The sequence below is a fragment of the Ammospiza caudacuta genome, chromosome 16 (assembly GCF_027887145.1).
Source record: "Ammospiza caudacuta isolate bAmmCau1 chromosome 16, bAmmCau1.pri, whole genome shotgun sequence".
NCBI lineage: Eukaryota > Metazoa > Chordata > Aves > Passeriformes > Passerellidae > Ammospiza > Ammospiza caudacuta.
In genome coordinates, this window is record NC_080608.1 from 7,707,608 (window position 1) to 7,733,540 (window position 25,933).

The 25,933-nt window shown below is 44.9% G+C and overlaps 1 protein-coding gene across 2 annotated transcripts; it reads left to right on the forward strand.

Annotated features, from left to right (window-relative positions):
• Positions 1-5,119: 5,119 nt before the first annotated feature.
• LOC131564821 (protein Shroom1-like) lies at positions 5,120-24,251 on the forward strand. 2 transcript variants are annotated; one of them, XM_058815411.1, is made up of 7 exons: positions 5,120-5,217; positions 14,900-17,677; positions 18,422-18,501; positions 19,175-19,744; positions 20,132-20,282; positions 21,406-21,678; positions 23,710-24,251. In XM_058815411.1, the coding sequence occupies exons 2-7, from the start codon at positions 15,005-15,007 to the stop codon at positions 23,962-23,964; spliced, it is 4,002 nt and encodes a 1,333-aa protein (XP_058671394.1). In that variant the 5' UTR covers positions 5,120-5,217; positions 14,900-15,004; the 3' UTR covers positions 23,965-24,251. The 2 variants fall into 2 exon arrangements, with proteins under 2 accessions (XP_058671394.1, XP_058671395.1); XM_058815412.1 differs by having other exon boundaries at positions 20,135-20,282.
• The last annotated feature ends 1,682 nt before the right edge of the window (positions 24,252-25,933 follow it).

Here is a 25,933-nt window from a genome sequence, read left to right on the forward strand (position 1 = left end):
ACTGAAGGAAGCTCAGCAGCATTCTCCTCTCTCTCCTCTCCTTTCTCCTGACATTGACTCAGAATTCACCCAATTCCTCTGACAATTCTTTCAGCTCAATAAACCACCAGGAAACGAAATAAAAGCCCTGATCAGCTTCTGCCAGATCAGCAAACTGAACCAGCTCAGCAGAGCCCAGGTTCTGGAGCTGCAGCAGGGCTGCTGTGGAGGAAGGGGAGAGAAGGGGTCAGGGCAGTCTCCCTCCTTCCAAGCAGCAGCTTGAGCTCATTTCCATTGAAATCACTTGAGCAGATTCTGCTCTGAGGCCCAGGGATCAATGGTGATCTGTAAACCATACAAAATGAAGTTCAGCTGCTTTGAGGAAAAAATATAAAACTGTGAAATTAATTAAAACCACTTATCCAGGCTGGCACAGCCCCTTGAATCAGAAAGGGAAATGTCCCATGCTGTGTGATAGGATATTCTCTGAAGGTTTTCCTATGGGTTCAAAGAGCCCAGACACTGCTGGTGCAGTACTTAAATGTGCTCACAACATGGTTTCCCATGGAAAAACAAAATTGGGTTGGCTAAATATTTGTTTACTTTTCTAATGAGGCTTCCAGACATGATTTGATTGTTCCCACCTAAAAATCTACCCTTACATATTTCACCAGGGACAAATCCTGTAACCTTGCTCAGTCCAAACTCCTAGTGAAGATTTGCATGACTAAAAGAAGCCATATCAGTTTAAGGTAGTTTTTTGCAAGTGTGCTTTCCCCAGCACACAGCTGCTTCCTCCTGCTCCATGCTGCAGCCAAAATCCTGTTCCTTGCAACTGCTTGTAGTGCTGAGAATTGGGAAACCAGCCTTGGAAGAAGCATGAGGAGAGGAAACTCCCCTAAACTGCTTTGGCTGCAGAACATTTTGTATTAAACCAGGGGCTGCAGGAACACAGGGACCTGTCTTTGACCCATGGAACATCAGGATGACTTAGAACAATGGTAGTGACTTTGTCAAGCTTTCTTCTATAAACTATTACAAATTAACTAGATAATAGGCAGTGTAAAAAAAAAGTTGGTTATGTACTGTTATAAGGTCATGCAAAAGGATTAAATCCTGTAGGAATTATTGGATTCCAGTGAAAAAATAATGAATTTGTGCTGGTAATGACACTGCCTTAGTCCTCTGTCCTGGTGCGGTCACTAGGCAGAGCAGCCCCATCTGTGAAGAGTGGGGTTGATGAGATCTCTCAGGGATATTATTTTGTCCATTAGGCTGCTGTTACTTGGATGGTTTTGGTGGCTAAACCCCAGGATTTTTATTTTTCCTTGATATCAGTGCTGACCTAGTTCTGCAGTGAGTAACTGCACAGCCATCTGTATCCCAGCTGATGCCAAGGAATGAAAATATCCCTGAAAGGCAGAGGGAGCTTTAGGGGCAGCATTTGCTGTTTGTGTTGCTTCCCCTTTGGCCTGCACTTTCCAGCACCTGGGGAAAAAGGCTGGGGAGGCAGAAAGAAGGGCTGGGAGCAGCCCCAGGGCTCAGGGGGTTTGGCCAGCCCTGCCCACAGCTCCTCACTGGGGTTTCCTTTATCCTGCCCCGTGGGGTTCAACCAGTCTGGTTTGGTGTATTTGGGAGCCTTTGAGAGAAGAGTCAGTCACAGCCATGAGGAATTGTTTGGGTGTTGAGTTTCTCTGCTGCCCCTGCTGCCTGAACACATTTCTGGCAGTAAAGGGGCAGTGGCAGAGGGTGGGGTGCCAGTGAAGGGGAAGCATCAGCCCTGCTCGTGCTGAGCATTGATGGCTGCAGGTTTTATCCAGAATTGTAAATTCCTGCTTTCAGGAGCTGCACATGAGTGCAGGACACACCCCAGCACAGGGCAGATTAGGCAGCGAACATGCAAAGTAGCATTAAGATGCAAACTTTGGCCTATAATCCTAATTACTGCTTTTCTACTCTCAAGCACTTTTGTACAGTGCTCAGAAATGAAAGTTGTGCCAAAGGCAAACCCTGACATGGTTATCAGGGGTGTCATGAGATTTTATGCCTCTCTGAAAGCACCAGCTGTAAAAATTCAAGGCTTTCCTGAAATTCTTAGCTTTCAGTTAAGAAATCCACCATGTATATCAATATTTTGGGTGGTGAAGAAAAGTTTGAAAACATGTCAATGTACTTGAAAAGTTTAGATACTAAAGGAAAAGGAAAATTAACGTCAGCTCTGTTGCTTTTATAAAATCCCTTGTTTATTTTAACTCTTGGCCCTGTTTATTATGGTTACTGTAAATTAGTCAATTGCAAACCTCAGCAAGCTTTGTTATTTGTAAATATCCTGAGAATACTTTGGTTATTTCCCAGTGGTGATGAATGGAAGGTGCCTGGTGCAGGGGTGAGGTTTCTGCCTTGCTTCTGTCAAATTCTCTGACATTAATGTGTTCCAGTGTTTTTAACTGCCAGGAGCAGCTGTAAAATCTCTCTGTGGGGATGTTCCCATCACATCTCATTCAGTCATTATTGGTCATTAAACACCTTACTCTGTGACTGAATCCAAGGATAGAGCAAAGGGCAATTATTCAGCCCAAATACAGGACTTGATGTGAAGGCAGTGGGAAGGTTTAATTGCTATACTTGTGACAAATGGATTTACTGTGACACTGGGGGCCCTGGAGGAGCTCTCTGTTAGCTCTGCTCAGCGTTTCACATGTGAGTGGGACTGCAGAGCCCTCCTGGAACCCAGCCTGGGAACAATTTGCCTCTGTGGGATGCACACCACTAGAGCTGCAGACCAGATGAAACATTCAATAACTTCTTTACAAGGCAACTGCTTTGTAAGTGAGGAGGAGCATTTGGAACACGTAATTTATAGTTGGGAATATTTTATAATTGGTGAATGCTACTGTCACACTCACAGTGCTGTGAATTAGTGAGAGTTTCTGGTGACATTTCCACTGGTTTAGAGCTCAGGTTGGGTGGCACTGTGGTGACAGGGCTGTTTTCCCAAGGCTGTGCAGTTCTGCAGAGTTTCAGGTGATCTGCTGACACTCTGCACCTTGCAGAGGCTTTCAGCACGCTCAGGTTATGCAGGGATTGTGTTTGTTTTCAAGATTCCCACAGTTTTTAATGGATTTATCCTGACAAGAGTGTGGTGAGAAGAGTGTTGTTCATCCCCCATTAACGTACAAGAGACACTTCACTGAAGGACCCTTGAACTGGGATGCCTGCACAGCTGTGTCACAGAGACAGAAGTCGGGCACTGTGCTGTGGCTGGAAAAGTCTGGACAGCTCTCATGTGTTGAAATGTCTTTAAAAACCTCCCTATACAAGAGGGCCAAACCTTACAAAGATGTGTGACGAATCCCAGAGCCAAACCGAACTGCCCAGAGTGAATTCCTGCTGCAGGGCTCAGCTGTTGGAGTCCTGGGAGGGGCAGGAGCTGCTGAATTAACTCTCTGGGCTGCAGGGTGAATGATGGCTTTGACTTCCTCCACTTTCTCATGTGGTAGGCTGGAACCTGGGTTATTCCTGTAGGACTGAGGCCAGACTGTCTGCAGCGCTGTTCCACACCAGGCATTCTGTGAAAGTCCTGCACAAAGGTTTCACTGGCTTTAAAAGGAATGTACAAACAAGAAATGTACCACTGGAGCTGCCAGCTCTGCTCCCAGACCAGAGCCCAGCTCATCACTGGCAGCAGAATTGCTCAGCTTTGCCTTTTTCCCCAGTGCAGGATTTTCTTCCTTCTCATTTCTCAGACTGCTGGAAATGTCCCCTCTCCTCCTACACTTGATCAGGTACCAACTCACTGCTGTGTGAAAATGCCATTAAATGCAATGACTAAACACTGAGTTAGTTACTGAGTAACTTCTCCGGAGCCCTTCTCCATACCTGGGGACTTACTGAACACTTGTGCTGGTGAAAAAATTGATCTGTGAGATGGTTTGTTTGTGTACAGGACTTTGAAGGGGAGCCTGGGTGGCTGCTCACAGAAAAATATTAATTAAATGAATAATCAGTGAATAATACCAGAGGCTCTTCCTGCTCAGGAGAAGTGGATTGAGAGAACCCACAAAAGGATCCCTGTCCTGCCCAGGAAAGGCAGCTCCAGGCTCTCTGGGGTGGTTTTGGCCCAGCCTTTGGCATAGCCTGGACAGCAGGGTGAGGCCAGGCACAGTCCAAGGGCTCAGCCTGGTCCCACTTCTGTCCTTCCCCACGTGTGAAACCAGCACAGCCACAGGTCAGCAGATTGTTTCTGTGGGAAATGTGGAAGGAATGCCCAGTGCTCCCTGGAGAGACAGTACATAACAAATCACAGAGCTCTGGCCTGCATGGCATTATCCAGCTTAGTTTGAGGGAAAAAATAGTGGCACAAAATCAGCTTATTTTTTAAGCCCATCTGGAAACTAGTGGGAATTCATCTCACTGACTAAGGCCATTATAAATTATATCAGGCTTCATCAAATATATTTGGAGGCAGAAACAACTTATTGCAGAGGCTTGAGTTGATTCAGAGTCCCACAACACAGATTAAAGCCTTTGTGCTTTCTGTGCACTTTTATGAACAAAATGTTTGAAATCATTTAAAAGTCCCACAAAGCAAAACTGTGGCATGTAAAACACAGCTTCCGAGTTGCCTTGAGCTGCATTAACTTTTACTGTACCGCCCTTTTTCTTTCCCCCTAAGAAAACAGTACATAATATTTTTAAAAAATCAACTCTAACTCCTTTGTTGGATTATATCTAACTCCTTTCAGTTGCATTTATTTCATTTTTGTCCAGCAGTGCTTCTCAACTGCTCAGAGCAAGGGCTCTTGGCAGTGACCTCAGGCCGGGGACAGCATGGGATGCTCCTGGAGTGGGGACACCCAGTGGGATGTCACACAGCACAGGAGTGTTTTGGGTTGGAGAGGCCTCACCTGGTCCCTCCCCTGTGGCCTTGGCAGCGTTTTCATGGAATTTTTCAGCGGTGCCCACGTGGGAGCGGTGGCAGCCAGCCAGGAGCTCCAGCCCTGTGGTTAATGATTGACTGGTGAGATAATGCACAGCCCAGCCCTCTGTGCGCTGCCTGTGCTCCTGCCCTGCTCTGCTCCCTCTGTGCCCCAGAGCACAGCGAGCAGGGCACTGCCAGCCTGGCACTGCCACCCTGCAGGATGGCCAGGATGGGAGCCACGGGACAGCCCAGGGGACAGGTGAGACAGAGAATGGCCCTGACACCTGGAGAGCATGGAGAGCTGTGACAGGGGACAGGTGAGGCAGGGAATGGCCCTGACACCTGGGAATGCATGGAGAGCTGTGACAGGGGACAGGTGAGGCAGGGAATGGCCCTGACACCTGGGAATGCATGGAGAGCTGTGACAGGGGACAGGTGAGACAGAGAATGGCCTCTGACACCTGGGACTGCATGGAGAGCTGTGACAGGGGACAGGTGAGACAGAGAATGGCCTCTGACACCTGGGACTGCATGGAGAGCTGTCAGAGGGGACAGGTGAGACAGGGAATGGCCTCTGACACAGGAGAGCATGGAGAGCTGTCACACTGTGACCTGCACAGGCTCTGCTTCACTGACTGTCAGATCTTCTCAGCTGGGATGTGGGACCAGAGCACTGGCTTCTGTTTTATAGAGAGAATTTTGGAGGTAGAAATGGGCACTGTGTACTCACTGGGAACATGCCTGCAGAGTCTGGAGCTGACAGGTAACCTGACCTGCTGTGTGCAAGGTGTCCCTGCCCATGGCAGCAAGGGGGGAGCTGGAGGAGCTTTCAGGTACCTTCTAACCCAAAGCATTTTGTAGTTCTGTGATTCTAACAAAACCAAACAACATCTCTGTGTGTGTTTATGTATTGTGTGTGTGTATTTTAGATGCCTGTACCTGGTACATGTTGCCTTCAGCAGTTGCTGTGCTGTTTGTGTATTTGCTTTCTGCAAGAAAAGAATGGAAAGAACATTCTGGCTGCTCTGGTGTTTATATTGTGTTTGCTGCAAGTCTGGAGAAGATGATTCTGCTGATCCACGGTCTGAGGAGCTGCTTCTTAGCCTGTGGATCAGTGCCTGTGTTTGGGGAGGGATTCAGGGATTTCCCAGCTGCGGACCTTGAGGGCCACAGTGCGTGCTGTCTCTGGTCTCTCCTGACAAGCAGATTTTCCTTTAGCTCAGCAGGGTCCCTTGGGCAGCTGGGGGACACCACAGAGGGTTGGTGCAGTTTGTGTGATCCCTGGCTTTGGTGTTCGGGACACCCCAGCCGTGCCAGCTGCTGGTGGCCTTGTGGCTCAGGTGCCAGGCTGGTGCCAGGCTGGGGGCTCGTGGCAGCCACCTGAGGGGTTTGGGGGGCTCAGCAAGAGGAGGTGCAGACTGTGCCATCCCAGCCAAAGGTCCCACTGGGGAGGAACAACCTAAACCTGGTGCATCAGCCCAGCCAGGGCCAGGCAGGAGCTGGTGGATGTGCTGAGAGCAGAAATGTGTGACAAACGGGCGCTGTGCTTTTCTGCCAGTCCCTTCTCCCCAGCAGGGCTGCCTCAGCTCTCAGCTGCACCTGCTGCCAAAGCCCAGCTGCTCCCACCTGGAACAGCAGCCTGGAGACACAGGAAGGGGCAGGATGTGTGTTGGAAAATGTTAAAGCCGCATTTTGAAATGTTTAACTTGAGGCTGGAAGCTGTCTTAGGCATACTTGGTTGCACCAGGCCACCTGAGCTTCAGGGCTTGTCCTCGGGATCTCTGACTGGATAAAGTGGAATTTTCATAGGGAAATGTGTCAACATAACCAAACAATAGAGGACAGAATTGAATTTGTAACAGAAAAATTATCTTTAAAATGCTAAAATTATCAGTGCTGTAGTGTGTGAGGGACCAGTTGCACCCCTGTGGGCAGTCTGGAGAGTCACCTGAGTCTGACACAGTCACAGGAGCTCTGTTCTAACCTTGAGTGTACAGATTGTGTGGGGTTTTTTTAAATAAATAAAATCTAGGTCTGTGTTAACTGGGTCAGGTAAAGGGTCTGGCAGGTAGACATTTTCACACAGAAATGAGCCACCTTGGTACAAAATGTACTGAATGGTTCTCCAGCACAGGCAATGTTTGAGGCTAATGGCAGGTTATAGAGGATTTATTTGGGAGCTCAGAGTGGAATTTCTGTAGAATGGGTTAAATATAGAAAGGTGGATCTGCAAAACCTCACACCTTTCTGTTTGGATGGGCACTAGCTGGCCATGAAGTGCTCCTGACAGGGAATCCCTTGGTCCCTTGCTTGTGTGTCCCCAGCAGACCCTGGCACTGAAACTCCACTGCTCTGAGTTACTCACTTGATTTCAGAGGTGAGCACTGTCCTGCCATCACCTGTTGGGGAAAGTCTCACAAAAGCTCTGAGTGCTGCCTTTTCCCAGAATTGAATTCATTTATGGGAATTATTTATTTTTACCCCCAGCATTTTTCCTCTGCCATCCCCTGCCAGTCTTGCAGCATGTCTGGAGGAGGCTGCAGGAGGGTGGGATCAGTTTGGATGCTGAGAAGGAATTCCTCCCTGTGAGGGTGCTGGGGCCCTGGCACAGGGAGCCCAGAGCAGCTGTGGCTGCCCCTGCATCCCTGGCAGTGTCCAGGACCAGGATGGATGGGCTGGGAGCACCCTGGGACAGTGGAAGCTGTCCCTGCCATGGCAGGGGTGGAACCGGGTGAGCTTTAAGGTCCCTTCCAACCCAAACCATTCTGTGATTCTGTGATGCTCTTGGCAGACCAAGGCTTTGATTTCTGCCCCTAATCCCACCTCACCACTAAACCTGCTCTCATGTAACTATTGGATATTTCCAGATTATTTTTAACTACTAATCCAGGTTTTCATTTTTTGTTGTGGAGACCAGAGATATGTTTAGTGAGATTAAGCATAAACACTGATGAATTCTGCCCAAACAAAAGCTATGGGAAAATACTGGAATGCAGTATTTGCCAAAGGAACAGAGCAGGCTAATATATTATTTCTTGTGTATATTTGGTGGTTTCCTCTTTTTCCAGTGGAATGTTCTGTAGTAACTGGATACTGCATTACTGTCTGCTCCAGCCCAAAGGCAGGCTTAATTACATTTAACATCTGGATGAATTAGACTGAAAACAGACATCCTCTGGAAAGGAATAGTTTCTGTCTCCTATGTCAAAATAAGAAAGAGCTAATGACTTTTTTTAAATACCACATTAATTGGTATGACTTCATAATCCTTGATTTATGTACACGAAAATGGAAGTGCTAATATTGTTTGCCAGTTATATTTTAGACCGCTGCTATGAAAGACTGGAAAAGTTATGTGGTGGTAAGGTATTAAAAAATTAATTTGTAGTGAGGAGGAGTGCTGAGAAGGTTCTGCTCCTGCTTCGGGACTCAAGTGATTTCATGGTAAGGCAGAGTCCTACTGGTGTGGCAGAATAGAATTGAAGTTTGTAAGATGCTCTCTGAGGTTCAGGGAGATTGTTGTGTTGGATGAAGCTCCACTTCCACCCCTGTGCTCACTTTCTCTCTGATTCCCTCCTGGCTCCAGTCTCCCCCTCACCTGTGGTCAGTGCTGGGAAGTTTTCCAGGTACCCGCAGCTGGTTCCAGTGCTCCCCTGTTCTCAGGGGTAATCTCGGTGAGCCAGCCTGACCATGTCACCCTCTGCTCTGGGAAGGTCTGGTGGGATTCTCTGTCACACATTTTACCTGGGATTCCCTAGATGGAAATTACTCAGGGAATGTAGTGAAGAGAGTGCATTTCTGTATCTTCATGAAGTTCATTGCACACGGTCTAGAGCTTGCAAAATTCAGCAAAAAGCTTCTTTGTACATTAGGAGAGCAGAGAATGAACTTTTTGATCCATCTGAAGCCATAATTTAAATTATATACACACATATATTTATAAACATAAATTATAGATTAGGTATAGATGATATAGATATAGATATATAGATATATAGATATATAGATGATATATATAGATATATAGATATATAGATATATAGATATATAGATATATAGATATATAGATATATAGATATATAGATATATAGATATATAGATATATAGATATATAGATATATAGATATAATCCCATTTTATTAAGGTGGACTGGACACTGCTCCTTCCCCAGTCAGCACCTCTGGATCCATCTGGATCCATCCTTGCCTGAAACTGGAGCTGCAGCAGGAATGTTTGTTCTCACTGCAGCTTTGCCTGTGGAAAACATAACTACAGCACGTAGAAATTGGAATCTGCAGTGTTGTTCTGGAAAGGGCTCTTGGATTGCATTTACAGAGCCATCCATAAAGCTTCTGAGAATAGTTTTACATTAGAATAAAGCATAGGTAGGTGCCAGAAAACCACAATTCTTCAAAGATAAGATGACTTCATGACATTTCCCAGCCAGCCAACCCTCACTAGTGAGTCTGTGTGTCAGCTCTCCCAGAGCTCTGATAAAGCTGGAAAAGCCAAATTCTGATCCAGGCAGTGCTGGGATAGTCTGGGTTTGGGATGTGTGGCACCTGGTGAAGCTGCCTGTAATAAGCACTTGGTTTTTCTAATTATAGGCAATTAATAATGAATATGTTTTTAAAACTGTGCATGCACAGATTGCTAACCAACTACCAACTCATGGGATTCTGGACTAAAACCATGTCAGTGGAAGCAGATGTTGAATGGATTACCCCTATTTAAAGGCCAGTTTCTTCTCTTGTGAGCTTGACTTGCTGCCTGAGCTGTGGGAAGCTCAGTGCAGCCAGGGACAGGTCAGGGGACTATGAGAATTTTATTTTTCCCTGATGTTTCTTGGACAGCCTTGCTGGGAAGCAGTCAGCATGGTAGAAATGAGCAAACATCTTTATTATAGATATTCATTAAATTCTATTCTATTAATTAGTTAATTTAATAATATATATAGTAATTCTAAAGACTGATGTTTAAAAATCAACAGTGTCATTAGATTTTTTTTCCTTTTTGATTTTTAGTACTTTGGAGTCTGTATTTTTTAATTCTCTTGGTGGTGTTTCTGTAGCCTGTAAAAACAGTATGGGGCTAAGTTTATGGCATCAGATGAACTTGATTAGATTTTAAAAAGAAATAAGGAAAATATGATGACATTAACAGGGATGAAATGGAAGTGGTTAGGAAGAAATGCGTACATTTGGGATGAAACTCTGATTTCTGGCAAAATCATTTTCTGAGAACACTTACAGAGTTAGAAGAAACAGTGTTTGGTGTTTAATAGAACAGAGACTCATGCTGATGGCAACCAAGAGAAATTTTTGAGGCTGAAGAAGGAAAGTCGGGGAATTCAGGGACAATGGAGAGGTATGTAGTGGGTGACTGCTCTAATTAAGAGGTCAGACCCTGTTGGGGGCTCAGAAAAGGTCTCCCCAGGGCTGTGAAGCATTGCCAAACCTGATCTTCCTCATTAATGCCTTGCCCAGAGACTGGGCCACAGCTCTCACCTCCACAAGCAGTTTATTTGGGCCACAGCTTTCATCAGCCCATAGGCACGTTGGGGAAAAGCCAAATGTTGCTGTGCACCAGTGGGATGTCCTCCCTTTGGGAGTGACACCAGGAAGCTGCAGGATGGACCCATTCTGGTACTGTGGCTCCAGCAAAGCTCCCTTGCTGCTCACCAGGGATCTCCTCCTCCTTAGGGAGCCTGGCCTAGCAGGGTGAGGGGGTCTAGGAAGGTTTGTCTGTGCCCCTACACAAAAAAGGGGATACTCAGATGCATTTTGTTATTATTACTTTCATCCTTCTCTAAATTTCTCATGACACTTAGATAGCTCCAGAAAGCCTCAAGTGTGTATCCGTGGGTCTTACTGGAAATGTTTACATTCCTCAAACTATGGTGAAATTTATTTCTGTGTACGCAAGGCACAGACTTCCTCTAAATCCCACTCAGGCTTTGTTTTGGGACTGTGTGACACTTTGACTTCCCTGGCTCCCAGTAGCAGGGTGAGCTTTCCACAGGTCCTGGAAGCCAAATGTGAGGTTTGTCCTTGGGTGTTGATGTTCAATATCCCTGGTGACCATTACCACCTGCACAACAGCTCTGGAAATTGCACTAAATGAGAAAAACAGGGATTAGAGTCTTCAGAAATCTTAGCAAAATAATGCAGATTAGCAGAAAGTGTGGGTTTTCAGTCAACCAAAGGCAATATCATCTGGTATGTTTGCCTTCCTGTTAGAAACCTAAGGTTGAAACCCAAGGGGATAAAATTGTTGATTATAAGCTAGAAACAAATAAAAACAAAGAGAAAGTATCTACTAAAAAGAAAAGGCAGAGAAAGAGAGAAGTAGTGACTTTCAGAGATGCTGGGCACACAGGAAATGCCAGCCACACTTTTCTGAATGGAGTGTCCTTCCATTTCTCTCACCCTTTCAACAGTCAGGCCAAAGGGATGGAATCTGAAGACTTCAGACATTTGTCTGAAATTTCTGGATATTTCAGAATCTGGTCAAAGAAGCAGCTCTTATTTCCAGACATCTCATATCTCAGAGAATACATCCATGTCGTGCAAGGGCATGGGTTTCTCTGGATGGAGACCTGGGAACCTGTGCTAGATCACCAACTGGTGACCTGCTGAAGGTTTCTGGGATGCCAGAGACTGCACCTGACTTCCCCAGGATTTCTGCCCTGGGAAAGCCAGGAGGATCACCTGCTAAAGCAAGAGTCCCTCAGGTGATCTCTTGGTAGCAATGAAACCTCAGGGTCTGGGGAGCAGATGGGTCGGGTGCTGCAGCCTGTGCAACAGGCTGGAATCTGAAGAATTTCAGTTAATGTTTACATCCAGTGTTTACCCTTTGATAAGGAACAGGTCATTCACTAATGTGGACATGACATATTATTGGGAGGTTGTCAAGGTGTTTGCTTTGTGTTTTGCACACTTGTTCTCCTCTGGAGAACACTTGTGTAATGTAGTTTGATCCAGATCAACAGCTGTGGGTTTCCCCTTTATTTCATGGAGCCATTTGTATAAAAAGGGCAATTACACAACAAGAGAGCTAAGAAGGTTTGAACTCTGCTTGTGTTTGTGAGAAGGAAAATTCTCATTCTTGCTTCTGTAATGCAAAGATTGTGTTGGTCATTTCAAGGGAGCTCCACAAGTACACAAATTATTGCAAACTGTGTTATATACCAGGGACATTTTTCCTGGGTTGTTGAGGGCAAATCAGAGATAGAGAGAATACCTGTGTTTCTGGTGGGTGATGATTTGTTTGTGCAAGCATTGTATATCAGTGCAGGTGAGTTACAGATCAATTATGGCACCTGGCAAACTCTAAATGAGGTCAAACAAGACCAAACTGCAATTATAATAAATCTTGCCCTTATAAGACAGGTGAGTTGTGCACTGACTGGTGGTCTGGAGTCACTGGGTTTTCTCTGTACAGAGTTTATTTGCTAGACAGGAGGCTTTGTCATACTGAGTTGATTGCAAAGAATTCAAGATTGTGCAATGCAAATCACCTTTCCCTAGAACAGAACAGGTTGATGTGGATGGAAGTTAAATTAGCCTGTTTTTAACAACAAAAAACAATAAGAAAACCACTTTGGAATGTAATAGATTCATAGTGGCTTTATTTCTTCCTTGGGCATGGAGTGGATATACTTCCCAGCATTCTTACTCTGTTAATACACTTCCCTTCCTCTTTCAGTGGTTTTGGTTCTGATATATTTTAATTTAACATTTTTCTTCTTGCTTCCAGTGGTTTACAAAGCAAGCAAGTGGGTCTGGAGTGGCACATTGCATTCCAGCCTTGCCAGAATGCATCTGAGAGCCAGAGGAGCACAGTCCCTGAGGGAGCTCTGCTCCTCCCCTCTGAGAGCAATAATGTCATTGTTCATGTCAGCTGAGTTTTAAGGACATTCGTGGTTTTCTCTTACATGGGAAAGAGAGGGCAGCTTCCACACAGTTCTTTGAACACACTGAAATAAACAATTCTGCTGCCAGGGTTTAGGAAATATCCTCTGCAAAAGAAACAAAAGTATTCCCTAAGGTGTGTTTCAGTATCAGGCAGAGCTTCTTACCTCAGTCTTCTAAGATATTGAAATGATATTTCCTATTACTTCTGGTGTTATAAAATCCTGAGTCAAAAATTCTTCTCTGTATTGCCAGCTTCACTGAAAATCCAATGAGGAGCTTGAAACAATGGGGGGAAAGAGATTTTGGGAATGACTGGTATAGGAAACCAGGAGAACACTTCCGTGGATAGACATGAACTGAATCACAGCAGTTACTGGGGTTCTAGACATTGCTGTGAAAAGGTGGAGCCAAATTCTCCCTGTAGATCAGGGTGGCTCCGTGAGCTTCCATGGAACTGTGCCAGCACAGCCCAGACCAGGACTTGGCTCTGTCTGTTTACAGCACCAACAGCAAGAGCTGCTTGGAGAGGTTCCTCTGGGAGAAAAATTTAATTAAAACAAGGGAGATAAGACTGACAGAGCAATCTGTCTTCTGGACCTCTTGTGGAATGTGTGGCTCCTGTGGGGTTTGGTCCTGTGCACCCGCAGCACCCCCAGGTCCTGCTGAGCTCTCCCAGGGGTCACAGCCATGGGCCAGAGCTCCAGGGCACTCCTGGGAAATGCAACTGCACTGGGACACACCATGGTCCCCTCCCATCTGCACTGAGTGTCACTGCAGTCATTCAATGCTTTTTTCCCTCAGCAGCTCAAAAAAATCCAATGTTTTTCTTTCACCAAGTAGCTCAGGTTTTTATTTCTTTAAATTCCTGAACCCACCATGGTGAAAAGGATGGGGAATAGCATCATCAGCCACTGATGTTTCCTATTTCCTTTGTGACCCTGTAATTCACAGAATTAGATTTCACAGCTTTGTTTTAAATGATCTAAAGACAGAGAGAACTCCAGACATCCTTGAGTTGGTTTCTTACTAAAATGTTAAAAAACAAGGCAAGGGCCCAGAAAAAAAAAACCCAAAAAACAGCAGGCAAATTACCACTTTGTGGTGTTAGGCTGTTTTCATTTCCCAGAAACTAGTTAATTTATTTAGTGTGCCCCACCAGTCCAAGTTTCATTTATAGATTAACTTGTGTATTTTGGCTCCTATCCATCTCTTGCTTTGGCTCAAAATGAATGATACCAGGACTGTCTTTGAAACAAGGCAGGAATGTGATTTTTTTTTTTTTTAAGAGAAACATCACCCTGAAACCTCTCTTTCTGCCAGCTTTTTGAGATCCCACCACAGAAATATGATATTGGGAATGGCAGATTAGTGTCTGGTGAGTCCCACCTTTATGAATAAATCAGACATGTGATATTCTGGAGGGATCTGGACACAATTTGTGTCTCCTCAGAAGGCCTTTTATTGGAGCACTTGTTGATGAAGCTTTTCATGATTGTTTGTTTGCTTTCTCTTAATAACTAATCAGTTTCTAGAGCTGGTTTAAATGAGAAATACTAAACGAGGTTGCTGGTTAGCAGCACTCTGGTGCCAGGCTCAGTCTCGTATTTGGGTTCCTCCTGCCTGAGAGCAGTCAGGGGGTCTGAAGCTGGCAGAGGGGCTGAGGGTCAGGCTGTTGGTGTGAGAATCTCCTGCTTGTCTCCTCTTGGCCCATTGGGTTGCTGCTTGAGGATCCATTTGTTAAACTAAACCTGTGGGCATCATGCACAGCTATCAGAGAGGAACTGTCAAGTGCTGCTGATAAACACAGGCTGTTTTCCAGACTGCAAAAACTGTTGTTGTTCATGAACTCTATGCTGGTGCTTTTTCCTAGTCCATTTGGCGGTTTTCAGGGGAGTTCTGAGCTGCAGCCATAAATATCTGGCCATCTTTTAAAATCTGTGACTTGGGACTGGCAGCAGAATGTCTCACCAAGATGCTCTGTCGGTCTCAAGCACCTTTTTCTAGGATTCTGGGAAAGGTTTGCCAAGATGTGCCAGGAGAATCCTCACACTGAGTCTTTTCACACATTTCTCTTTCTTTTTAGGTTTCTCTAGATATTGTTGGAATGTAACTGTAGAGAAAAATTTTCATTTCTGATCACTTGGTTGTGGGCTTTTAATCAGACTTGGATTTCTGGAAATGCTACAACATGACTTCAGCTGGGAATGAGATAGAAAGATGGACTCAGAGGCAAGGTGGCAGAGCTGGGAAGCTGGTGGAGCCTGTGGCCTCTCCTGAAAATGATCATCTTTTGTCAGTGAAGTCAGTCAGCAGCATGGAGCATCTCCTGCACCTCCCTGGAAGGGCAGACTCTGCTTACAGCTCTTTCTCAGGAGGATCAAACATCCCAGAGAACCCCACACCATCATGCCAAGGTGATTATTTCTGTGTGCCTCCAGAGCAGGCCCCGTACATGGACTCAGAATACGTGACAGGAATTTATAACCTCAGTGCTGCCCACCCTGCCCTCAGATCCCCCCAGGCATCCAAGGCACCAGAGCTGAGCATCCCCAACAGCTCCCACAGCTGTGGAGTTACTCCTGCCCAAAGGACTTCAAATCAGGGCCCTGCAGCCCTGGCACCTCCTCTGCTGTCCCCTCCCAGGTGTCCCAAGAGCTGTAACATCACTACCAGGCCCTTGGACACGCCAAGAGAGAGAAGAGGCTCTGCTGGGCACACTGAGGGCAGCGGGCAGCCAGCCCCTGGAGCGCAGCACAGGGAGGGACCATGGGGCCAGCACTGGGATGCACTCACAGAGCAGCATGTAGGGCCTCCTAGGGAAAAGCCTCTGGAAAACAAGGGCCTTTCTTCTGATTTCACAAAGGTATCAAAAGTTCAGCCATTAAAGACAGAGGAAAATGGAGAGTGGAGACCATCACAACAACCTACAAAGAGAAGCAAACACATTTTCAGGAGACCTTCTTCGTTCATTTTTCAAGAATATTTAAAGACAGACTCTGTGGTGAATGTCCCCAAAATACTTTCTGCATATAATTCAGGTCATGGTAACAAAATTCCCAAAGAGATGAACTCCAAATCCTATCACCAAGCACATTCCAAGCCCAGTGCTGTTAATGATACACAGGAAGTCAAACAGTGTCCCAGGGGTGTGTGTAGGGCAGGTGCCAGAGAAGCAGCTCTGCCAAGCACTGTGCCAGGTTCCAGCCAGAGGAAAGAGTCCTTGCCCTGTGCTCAGGGCCCGCTCCATGCTGAGTGGAGTTCAGACATGGATCAGGATGTGTTTGAGGACAGCTCAGAATTAACATACATGGAGAATGCCCTTCTAAATAAAAATGCTCCCAGGAAGCTGAACAGTTATGCAGACAAAAATAAGTGCTGTGATTCTGAAGGAAAAATTATGAGCAATATTAGGGAATCAGTCCCAAACCAGCAAAACAAAGTGCAGAGATCACCACTGTCCTGCAGCTGCAGTGCTGTGGAAGTGGAGCACCCTCAGTGTGAGGAGCTGGACCAGGGAAGGAAGCAGAGCTGTGATGATGGCACAAGCCAAAGGGCTTTTTTCAGACCAAAGGAAGAGTCCACATCTCAGTCATTACAAGAAGTGCAGAAAGGAAAGCAGGGTAACAACAGCAGTCCTGACCTCAGTATGTGTCTGGAGCAAGAGGAACCTCCTGCTCAGAAACTGCAGCCTGTATTTCAAACACAGCTCTCAAGACAGCTCTGGTTGGACCATGCTGGGGAACAAATAACCAGGCAGGCAACTCCCATGCTTTACTATCTGTCTGCAGGGAGAACCACCAGTGTCCTGCACCCCAGCAAGGACTCAAGGAGCTCACCAAAGGAAATTCCATCAGCACAGTGTCTGGAGATACAAAGAGAAGGCCATCAGCCCCAGAGGAGCAGCCACCACCACCAGCACAGTGCTGATGATCTCCAGCTTCAGAATAAAGATCTCATTTTCAGGAGTCCTGCCTCATTCACAGAAGAGAGTTTCCAGAATGACTACATAGAGAAACTTAAAATGGCTCAGAAAAAGGTTCTCAAAGAAACGTCCTTTAAAAGAAAAGACTTACAGATGAGTTTGCCTGTCAGACTGAGACAGAAATCCTCTAAAAGGCCATCCATTGAACACCTTCGGTCTTTCTCATTATCCAGTGCAAGTGAGGATGCCAAACCTGTTCATTGCTCCCCTTCCCATCTAGAATCCTTGGAAAGTTTCAATAGAAATGAAGAAATAAGGAGGCCACAAAAAGGTCAAGCAGGGGGAAGGAAAAGGGTAACCCAAGAGCAAAAGAAACTGTGCTACTCTGAGCCTGAGAAGCTCAATCACCTAATGGATAAGGAAATATCATGGAGTCAAGTTAGGGATGAAACCACTGACCAAGGCACAGTGGCATCCAGGAGAAGGGATCTGGAGAACAGAGGAAAGGCATTTTCCAGCTCAGGTGTCTCCAGGACAGAGCTGAAACAAATCCAGCACAGTGCACTGATCAAATACATGGAACGAAAGATCAGTCAAAGGCCAGGGGGGTCACAACACCTCCCACTGCATAAACCACCCCTGCAGGAGAGGCTGTCAAATCCCAAAGGCCCTCCTGGCCAGATTTCCAACCCAAATGGAAGCAGGAAGATGCAAAATGATGAGGTTTTCTGCCAACCTCTCTCTGAACAGAAATCACCAGATGTTTTTCCTCCTTTGCCTTTTGCTCCCCCACGGAACGGGAGCAGCAGGTGTGATCCCAACCAAGGGGACAGGAGCTGTACCAGCAAGTGCCCATCTGCTGAAAGCCTCCCACAGGCAGGGGGTTCTGCATCTGGGAGAGCTCCTGAGAGACCAAAATCCACTCCTTCTTCCACACAGGTAAGACACCAGTACCTGAAAGAAACTCAAGAGGGGCATAAAGAAACTCAAGAGGGACTCTGGCACTTGAAGATGCATTCACAGAGAACATATGCTGTATGCTGGATGAGGCTGTTTGTGCTCCAGTAGTCTATATTGTTAATGACAGCAACTTCATTAGAGCCCTATCCCAAAAAAGGTCATTATAGAGAAAATTTTATAAATTACCAACGTTTTTCTTTAAAAAGACAGTAGCTGTCAATATTGTTGAGGAGAATAAAGAAAATAAAGGGCCAAAAAATAAATTATTAAACTTACCCTACTGAAGAGACAAACTTCTACCAATGCTGAATTTCTGAACTGCTATGACAGTAGAGGTGTCTTTTGTTGACAGCTGGTTTTTGGTTTTCTAGGGGGAAAAAAAATATTATTATGCTACCTAGGAAGAGCATAATAGCAATTTAATTAATAAAAAAGAGGTAGACAAAAATAACCCCAAAGATTAAAAAAAAAAAAAAAAAAGGAACAAAAAACAAACTTTTCGCCCTAGAAAAAACAACAACCAAACAAAAAAAAAAATACACACACAAAAAAAAAAAAAAAAAAAAAGAAAGAAAAAAAAAAGGAAAAAGCACAAACCTCAGTGAAGCTACTTGGAGCTCTACCATCAGCTTCCCTTTGTGGGAATAACATAAATGGGAGCAAAATTCAGCAGCTGCCTCGCCTGCAGTGCTGGCTGCCCCAGTGTGCTGTTTTCCCTTCCAGGAGCCGTGCAGATGTGCCAGATGTGCCAGATGTGCAGCAGCTCCGCGCCGGCGCCCTGGGAGCTGCCCCGGCCCCTCCAGGTGAGGCTGCGGGGCTGCGCTGGGCACAGCCCATGAACCAGGGGTGGGACCCCAGCGCTGCTCCCTTCGCTGTCCGTGCGGGAATGTTCCCCGCTGCTCTCTGGGTGTTTCAAATCGTTCCCACCGCGGAAAGTGAAGTGCCGGGAGCCCCTGAGCTGCTGTCCCTGCTCCTTCAGATCTCTGGGATCACAGCTCCCTCCTCCGAGCCTGGAGAAAACAGCATTTCCATCGGAGATACCCAGTCCTGGACAATCTTTGTGATCAGGACTGCTGCAATAGGGGATTTTGGTGTGTTTTTCCACAGGAAAAAAAAACTGTGCCATTTACACATCACTAGTTAGGAAGTTTGTGGTTTAACTCTCTATATTTGTTTGCTAGTTTGAGGAGCATCAAGGGAGATAAACATCTGAATTCTGTCTCAGCAAGGCAATGATGCTGACTCTTTTGTAGTAAAAAAATTTCCACTCTTTCAAAAATATTCCAGTGGTTTCTGGACATTTGAATGGCTTATGTAAAATTAATTTTTTTCTTAAATTTCCTAGTTTAGCAGGTTAGCATAAAAGTAGCTGAAAGTTCCAGACAGAACCATAACATCACAAACATCTGATCGTAGCTCTTAAACAGTCTGCAAAAAATCTGTTCCAAATAAAAGGAACTGTCTCCTTCCTTACAGTTTCTGTGATCCGGAGACAGATGAACCCAAGAATGATGAACATAATGACATAACTGGACGTGGGTGTGGTCAGGATAAAAAGGAGCAGACTCCTGAAACCCCCATGCCTGTCCCAAGAGGTGGAAGCAAGGAGAATGCTGGAGTGGAGGAGGAATGCAGAACTCAGTCTCTGGGCGGGAATGCTGCACTCAAGCATGCAGAGCAGCAGCAGCCTGCAGCTTCTCCAGAGCAGGGGATGCATCTGCACACAGCACCAGCTGGGTCTCACCAAGGACACAAACATCCAGGCAAAGGTCTCCTTGCCCAGGAAACATCCCTGCACAGCAACCCTGATGATGTTCCCCTGCAGGGAGACGCCCAGAGGAGGCTGCAGCCTTCTGAGGAGCAGCGGTACCAGGAGCTTGCTCTGGAGATCATTGCCAAAGACAGATCTCTGGAGGACATTCTCACGCCTCATCCCCTTAGAAAAACTGCCTTGAACCTGATGGAGAGTTTGTTTCCTGTTAACATTTCCATGCTGGATAAATCACGTAGGAAAAGGGGAAAGGCACAGCGTGTGCAGGAGAATGAGTAAGTAGACAAAGCAAATTTTCCAGCACTTTGGTCTATTTTAATGTACAGATACTATCCATACTAGTATGAGAGTAGTAAGATGAACTTAAGCACATGGTTTTATTTGTGTTTCATTAGAAAAACATATTGCTTTCTGATTTACAACCAAGAAATGTCTGAGGCTAAGGGTATATAATGGAAGAAAAGTGGTTCAGTGGTTCCTTATTAAAGGGACTCCAACAGACATAGGCTGCAAATCTTTTGCTCCATATCTTCTAAAAAATTAGAAGCTCTCCTGTGGTGAGAAGAGAGTGATCCTGAAGTCAAGATGGATAAAACCATTAATTCAGTGTTAGGGAAGAAATGTAAATGTTTGCTTTGGGTATTTATTTTCTGTTCCAATAGCAGGAAAAGTCATGGAGATGGACCAGAAGAATGTCCAAAATCTGGGCATGAAACCAAGCAAAGGAGCAAATATCGTGCCTCTATGAGAAACCAAGTCCTGAAGAGGAGCAGGGACAGCACAAATGAGCTAGATGACCTCACATCTAAGAAAGTATGTAAATATCCATCACAGGAACCACTGTTTTTCCATCATGACAAAGAAAATCTTATTAATGTCATTATTGCTATGGATATTTCTATCCCAATAACATTTCACAGGTAACTTTGAATCAATTTTTGGTAGAAGGTGAAGTCCTGGCACATTGGCATATTGATCATAGTTGGTGGTATTTAAATCCTGCCTGATTTGACTCTGATCTCTCATCTATCACCATTAAAGGTTTCCTTGCACCACCAGCTCCTGTGCAGCAGCAGCAAACTCCCAATTTAACACTCAATTCTAATCTCAAAATCTGTAAAATAAATTAGAACTGGCAGCCTAAATAAGAAATATTCTTTACTCTGGGAGCTGGTAGCAGTTTCTGCACATTCCAGTGTCCAATTAATTCCATACATGCAGAGAAGGAGAGCACAGCTGGACAGTGACAGAAGTATGGAGCTTGCAGGGGTGATTATGTAGCTTTGCATAGTTAGGTGAGCTTTTTCCCTGGCCATCTCCATCTCAGGTATGACAATCTGCCTTCCTGAGGCTCCTCCTGCTGTCTTACTGCTGCTCCTGTTCACGCTGGCACTGTCCAACTTCCAAAGAACTGATGGTGTGCTCCCACTCAAGTCTTGAGGCCTTTTTCCATATAATTTCCCTTTGAAACAGCCTCCTCTGATTACTTTGCTACCCAGACACCATAGCCTGCTTGGATTGCCCGTGGAACTGACTTTTTCTGTGCATATGATAATGAAATTCCAATCAATTCTTCTAAAGCTTGGTGCAGAGCTGGGACTTCATGCTCATGTCTTAGAACAACAGTTCTGTGTAATCATGGTGTAATCTTTATTGCAGTTCCCTTCTGACTGATTGGAAGCTCTCTGAGCCAGAGAATATATCAGCAGCTAGGGTGATTACCAGTAATTTGCTTTTCAGAGTTTGAGAATTAAGTACAGCTTAGAAAATACTGCTGCTTTTTTTCCCCCCTTTTTTTCTTTCCTGTAGCTTAAAATGATTTTAAAAGTCAAAAATTTGGCCAAGACAATGTGAAGAAAATCCATTCTCTAGGACTGATACGGATTCTCTTTGGCAGTAACAGTTCCTGTGATTTTTTTATTTTTTCTTTTCGCAGCTGGAACTCATGGCCAGTCTCCAATCCAGGCTGCAGGCGTTGTGGGAGGAGCAGGAGCTGGTTCTCCTGGAAGTCAGGGAATGTGCCAGGTGGGGCGAGGAGCTGGAGGTGCTGCTGAGGGAGCTGTGCAAGCCGCAGGAGTTTGAGCGCTACCTGATGTTCATTGGGGACCTGGAGAAGGTGCTGAGCCTCCTGCTCTGCCTGTCCAGCCGCCTGGCCCGGGTGCAGAACGCCCTCAGCAGGACGGATGGCAACACAGAGCCTGAGGAGAAGGTGAGATGGCTGAACCTGGACATTCCTCTGGCTGCCCTGGAGGACTCAGAGACCTTGGCATGGAGTCAAAGACGCCTGTGCCTTCGATTTTAACCCATGCAAACAATTACCAACTTTGTGTGAGGAGTTACAAGCCACAAGGGTTTGAATGGAATGACAGTGAGTTTATCACAGGGTGGAAAAGTAGATTTTTGGGGTTTTTAGAATGGGGTTTCAACAGGCAAGATGGAGGGATCTGGGTGTGTCCTGTCTTTCTTCTTCTTCTTGTCCTCCAACTTCTGCTGTGATGGTGGCACTTCTGGATTGGTTTAGGGTACAGACTGTCGAACAGATTGTCTAACATAGCTGATAGGTATTGGAAATTCACTGTAAATAAAGTACACATAGTTTTTAGTATAAAAAGATAACACTGCCCTGAGGGCAGTCAGTGTGCCTCAACCAGACCTGCTGGACAGATCTAAGTAGGTCTGAAAAAGAATGTATCAGATAAGAGAAAATAACAACCTTGAAAACCAGACCTGAGGAATCTCAACTTCTTCCTCAAGCACAGGGCTGGGAAAAAAGACTTTTTAATACCTCGGGAGCTTCCAACAACTCAGAACCCAAGAGTGAGAGACAGCAGAGCTGCTGGATTGGTTTGGTTCACACACAGATTAGCACTAAAAAGGTTCTCTCATGCAGTGTGACATAGAGAGCCAGGATTCACCTCTTCCAAAATGTCAGTTGTGTTAATGTGAATAATTTTAAATAGTATTTCATGCTTACTTTCACTTTATGGTAGGCAGGAAGGGTGTTGTTTCTCTGGTATTACATTTATAGTCTTCATAGGAAGCGCATTTAAATTATTTCTTCAAATATTTGAATAAAATGCCTAATGAAGACTTGGTTAAGTGCCAACATTTTTGACAACCATCTCCCACTGACTGCATTTGCCCTCGTGTCAGCAAAAACAGCAGTCTCAATCTTTTACTCAATTTTTAGGGTGTCAGTACACTGTCTGGAAAGAGAATATTTTCCAGCATTGTAATCCCCATGAAAATTATTACAGCTGAATGAGAATTAGCTAAAGGTGAAAGGTACAAAAATCCTGTAGAACAAGCAAGGCCCAACCCTTTAACAGAAACCTTTGATAAACAGATCACAGTTATTTTATCACACTGGTGCCTTTCCGTGGTCTTAAAAAATTGAGAGCCATGCATGGTTAAGGGACAAAGCGTTTTTACCTGGGTATTTAATAAGGATCTTTGTGGTGCCCCACTTTGCTAAGGTGGAATGCACTGCAATGCACACACATGATAGAAGGCATATACCATTTATAGACCTTACAAATTAGCATATCTAACAAAGATACCCCAATGAGAGGCTTGGATGAATGGCATGATGTCCCCCCATCCTGAGGAATTCCCCCCTGGATGGGCTAAATCTCAGTTATAGGGTATTTTCTAGAGAGCACCTTGGCTTCCCAAGACACTGTAGGGTTTTCCCACCTCCAGGGTGTTTGGTCTCCTGGCCTAACAGAATACCAGGACTATGCTAAGTTATCAGACTTAAGCAATTACAAATATGCATGCTAAGAGTACTGAGGATATATAAAAGGTATATAAAAGAAAAAAAGCAAAAAATCATCTTGGCATCAACCCAGACCTTTTAATAGAAGCCACTCTATCTTTTTAATATGATAGCAGCACTCTGGCCACATGCAACACAAAAAACACAAAGATACATACCTTAAAGAGCTTCTAATTGACTGAAGATTGTTACAGGATACTTCAAAAGGACCAGAATGTTAAGTTTATTGATTTTGTTTCATGAGGGCAGCATAGGAGAAGTAAGCCTTGATGGCATTTACCGTGTCTTTACCTTACAAGCCACAAGAATGAGTAATTCAATTGAGAAAAAGCTCAGGTGGAACACAAAGCCCACAAGAGGAAGTAATTAAATTAAATCGACTGTGGCTTCCAAATGAAGAAGCAGAGCCTGCCAGGAATGATGGGTTCTCATGGTGTGCTGCTTTGTGTTTTATTCCATTAGCAATCGCTGAATGAACGGCACCAGCTCTTGTCTCGGCAGCGGGAGGATGCAAAGGACCTGAAGGAGAATCTGGACAGGAGAGAACGTGTGGTCTCTGGAATCCTTGCCAAATACCTGACAGAGCAGCAGCTCCAGGACTATCAGCACTTTGTTCAAGTCAAGACCTCCTTGCTGATTGAACAGAAGGACCTCGAAGAGCAGATTAAATTTTTTGAAGAACAATTAGAAAATCTCGAGCAAAGCATCCCCATCTAACACCCACCATCAGGCCAGACATTTTTATATGTGATGTTACCCTGGGAATCCACAGGTACTCTCATCACAGGGCTCAGTTTGGTGGATTCTTCCAATCCTGTTTGTGCCACTGACAAGTGTTCAGATGCCCTGGGATGCTCCAGGCACACTCTGGACATGCCCTCCACTTGGACAGTGTGTAAGAAACTGCCTTGTGGACATGACTGATAGGACTCATTGCTCCTCTTAACTGAATGTGTATTTCCCCTTCCTCTTGTCTGTCCATCTGTTTCTACACTGACATCATCTCAATAAAAGAACCATACAAATATTTGCCTCTTGTGGGTGGGCTGAGTGTTTGAAATGAAAAATTATGTGGGTGTTCAGATTTGAATTGGTGATTGCACAAAGCCATAGGAAATGTTATGGACCATTTCAGTGAAACTCCTGCACTCATTTCTACTGTTTATATGTGTGACACAGTAAAAATACACTGTAATGAAAGAAAATAATTACTTCCTTTCTTGGCAGTTGTCAGCCATGAGTCTTTCCTGGCTCTGTGTAATCCTGGTAGGCTGCTCAGAGGAGGTCAGGAAAAGGGTGATCTTCACTGACATCAAAGAGCCAATCAGTGATGTAAGCAGTTTAAATGAACAGTTTTGTGAATCACAAACTCTGAGCTTATTCCTGCACAGTCATTTGCAAAGTCCTTGCTGTTCTTTTGAAGAATTTATTTTTCAAGCAGCACCTTCAGGGCATTGTTTTTAGGTAGTTTTCAATTGTCAGCATGCCCAAAAAGCCTGAACACGTGGGGAAAAGCTCTGCTGCAGACTGGGCCAGGAGGAATCACCAGAAGAGATTATTCAGTTTCAGTGAGACTTTATATAAATCCCTTGGCAAAACTCTTTTAAGCCAGTGTTTGCTATGAGTCAAACCAGTGATGTTGCTGTATTTAAAATCTCACTGTGTTTTGTTTGCAAGAATTCAGTGAGAACAATATTCAGCCTAAACCAAATATCTAGACCATGAATAAGGCAGCCACTAATTAAACTCAGGTTTCTTCCACAGCCGAAACAGATGTTCATTGTGCCATGATGCTGGGCTTTACCAAGTATTTTAGTAGTGCTGTGTGTCCTGGCTACAGAAGTAGCCCTGAGAGAAGCTGTCCTGCTCCTGAGGAACCTTCTCTGGAATTGCATGTCACTGAGCACAAGAACTCTGGGAGCACAGTGACCAAGCTGCCAAGTGTATTTGTCTGAATACCTGAGGGAAAATGGCCAGGCACTGTAGAGCCTGTGAGTAATCTGCACAGTGGTTCTCAGAAGGCCATAAATACAGGTTTTTAATCCATAAATCAGAAAGCTGCCTTTTGAAAATGGTCTTTAAAATAACAGAAGCAATGTTAATGGAGTCAGTGGAGAATTTATAAAATACAAGCAATGTTAAATGAGCTGTTTACATGATTTGAGAAGCCTGACTTGAAGGTGCATTTTATTCTTATTATTCCTAGTTGAGGGAAAAACAGCTGATTGGAAATAGTTGTTCTGTAATTGAAGCTAATGCTTGCTTTTAAGGGGAAAAATAGGTCTGCCCTGTTTAGCTTATCTTTTTAGGGCATTGTGCCATGAGGAGGGCAATTGCTACCCCTTCCACACCTGGCACTCACATGTATGCTTCAAAGAGCAATAATTAAAAATAACTTTGTTTAAAAAAAAACCCAAAACAAATGGCTTCTTGGTACAGTGTTCCAGGCAAAGTGAAAAATTGACACAGTGGCAGCATCAGAACCTCTCTGCAGGCAAGCAGAGAATCCCTTTCAAAGCACCACCAGGTCTGGATTGTCAAGTGGGTATCAGTTTTGTTATTGATCATTTGTTAAAAATTTATTAGGACGGTAATGGTGAAAGTTCACCTGGACCTCAGCCATGTGCAGCATTCCTGGCACACCAGCATACTCAGTCATGGTAAGTGCCCCTTTCTGCTCCGGTCA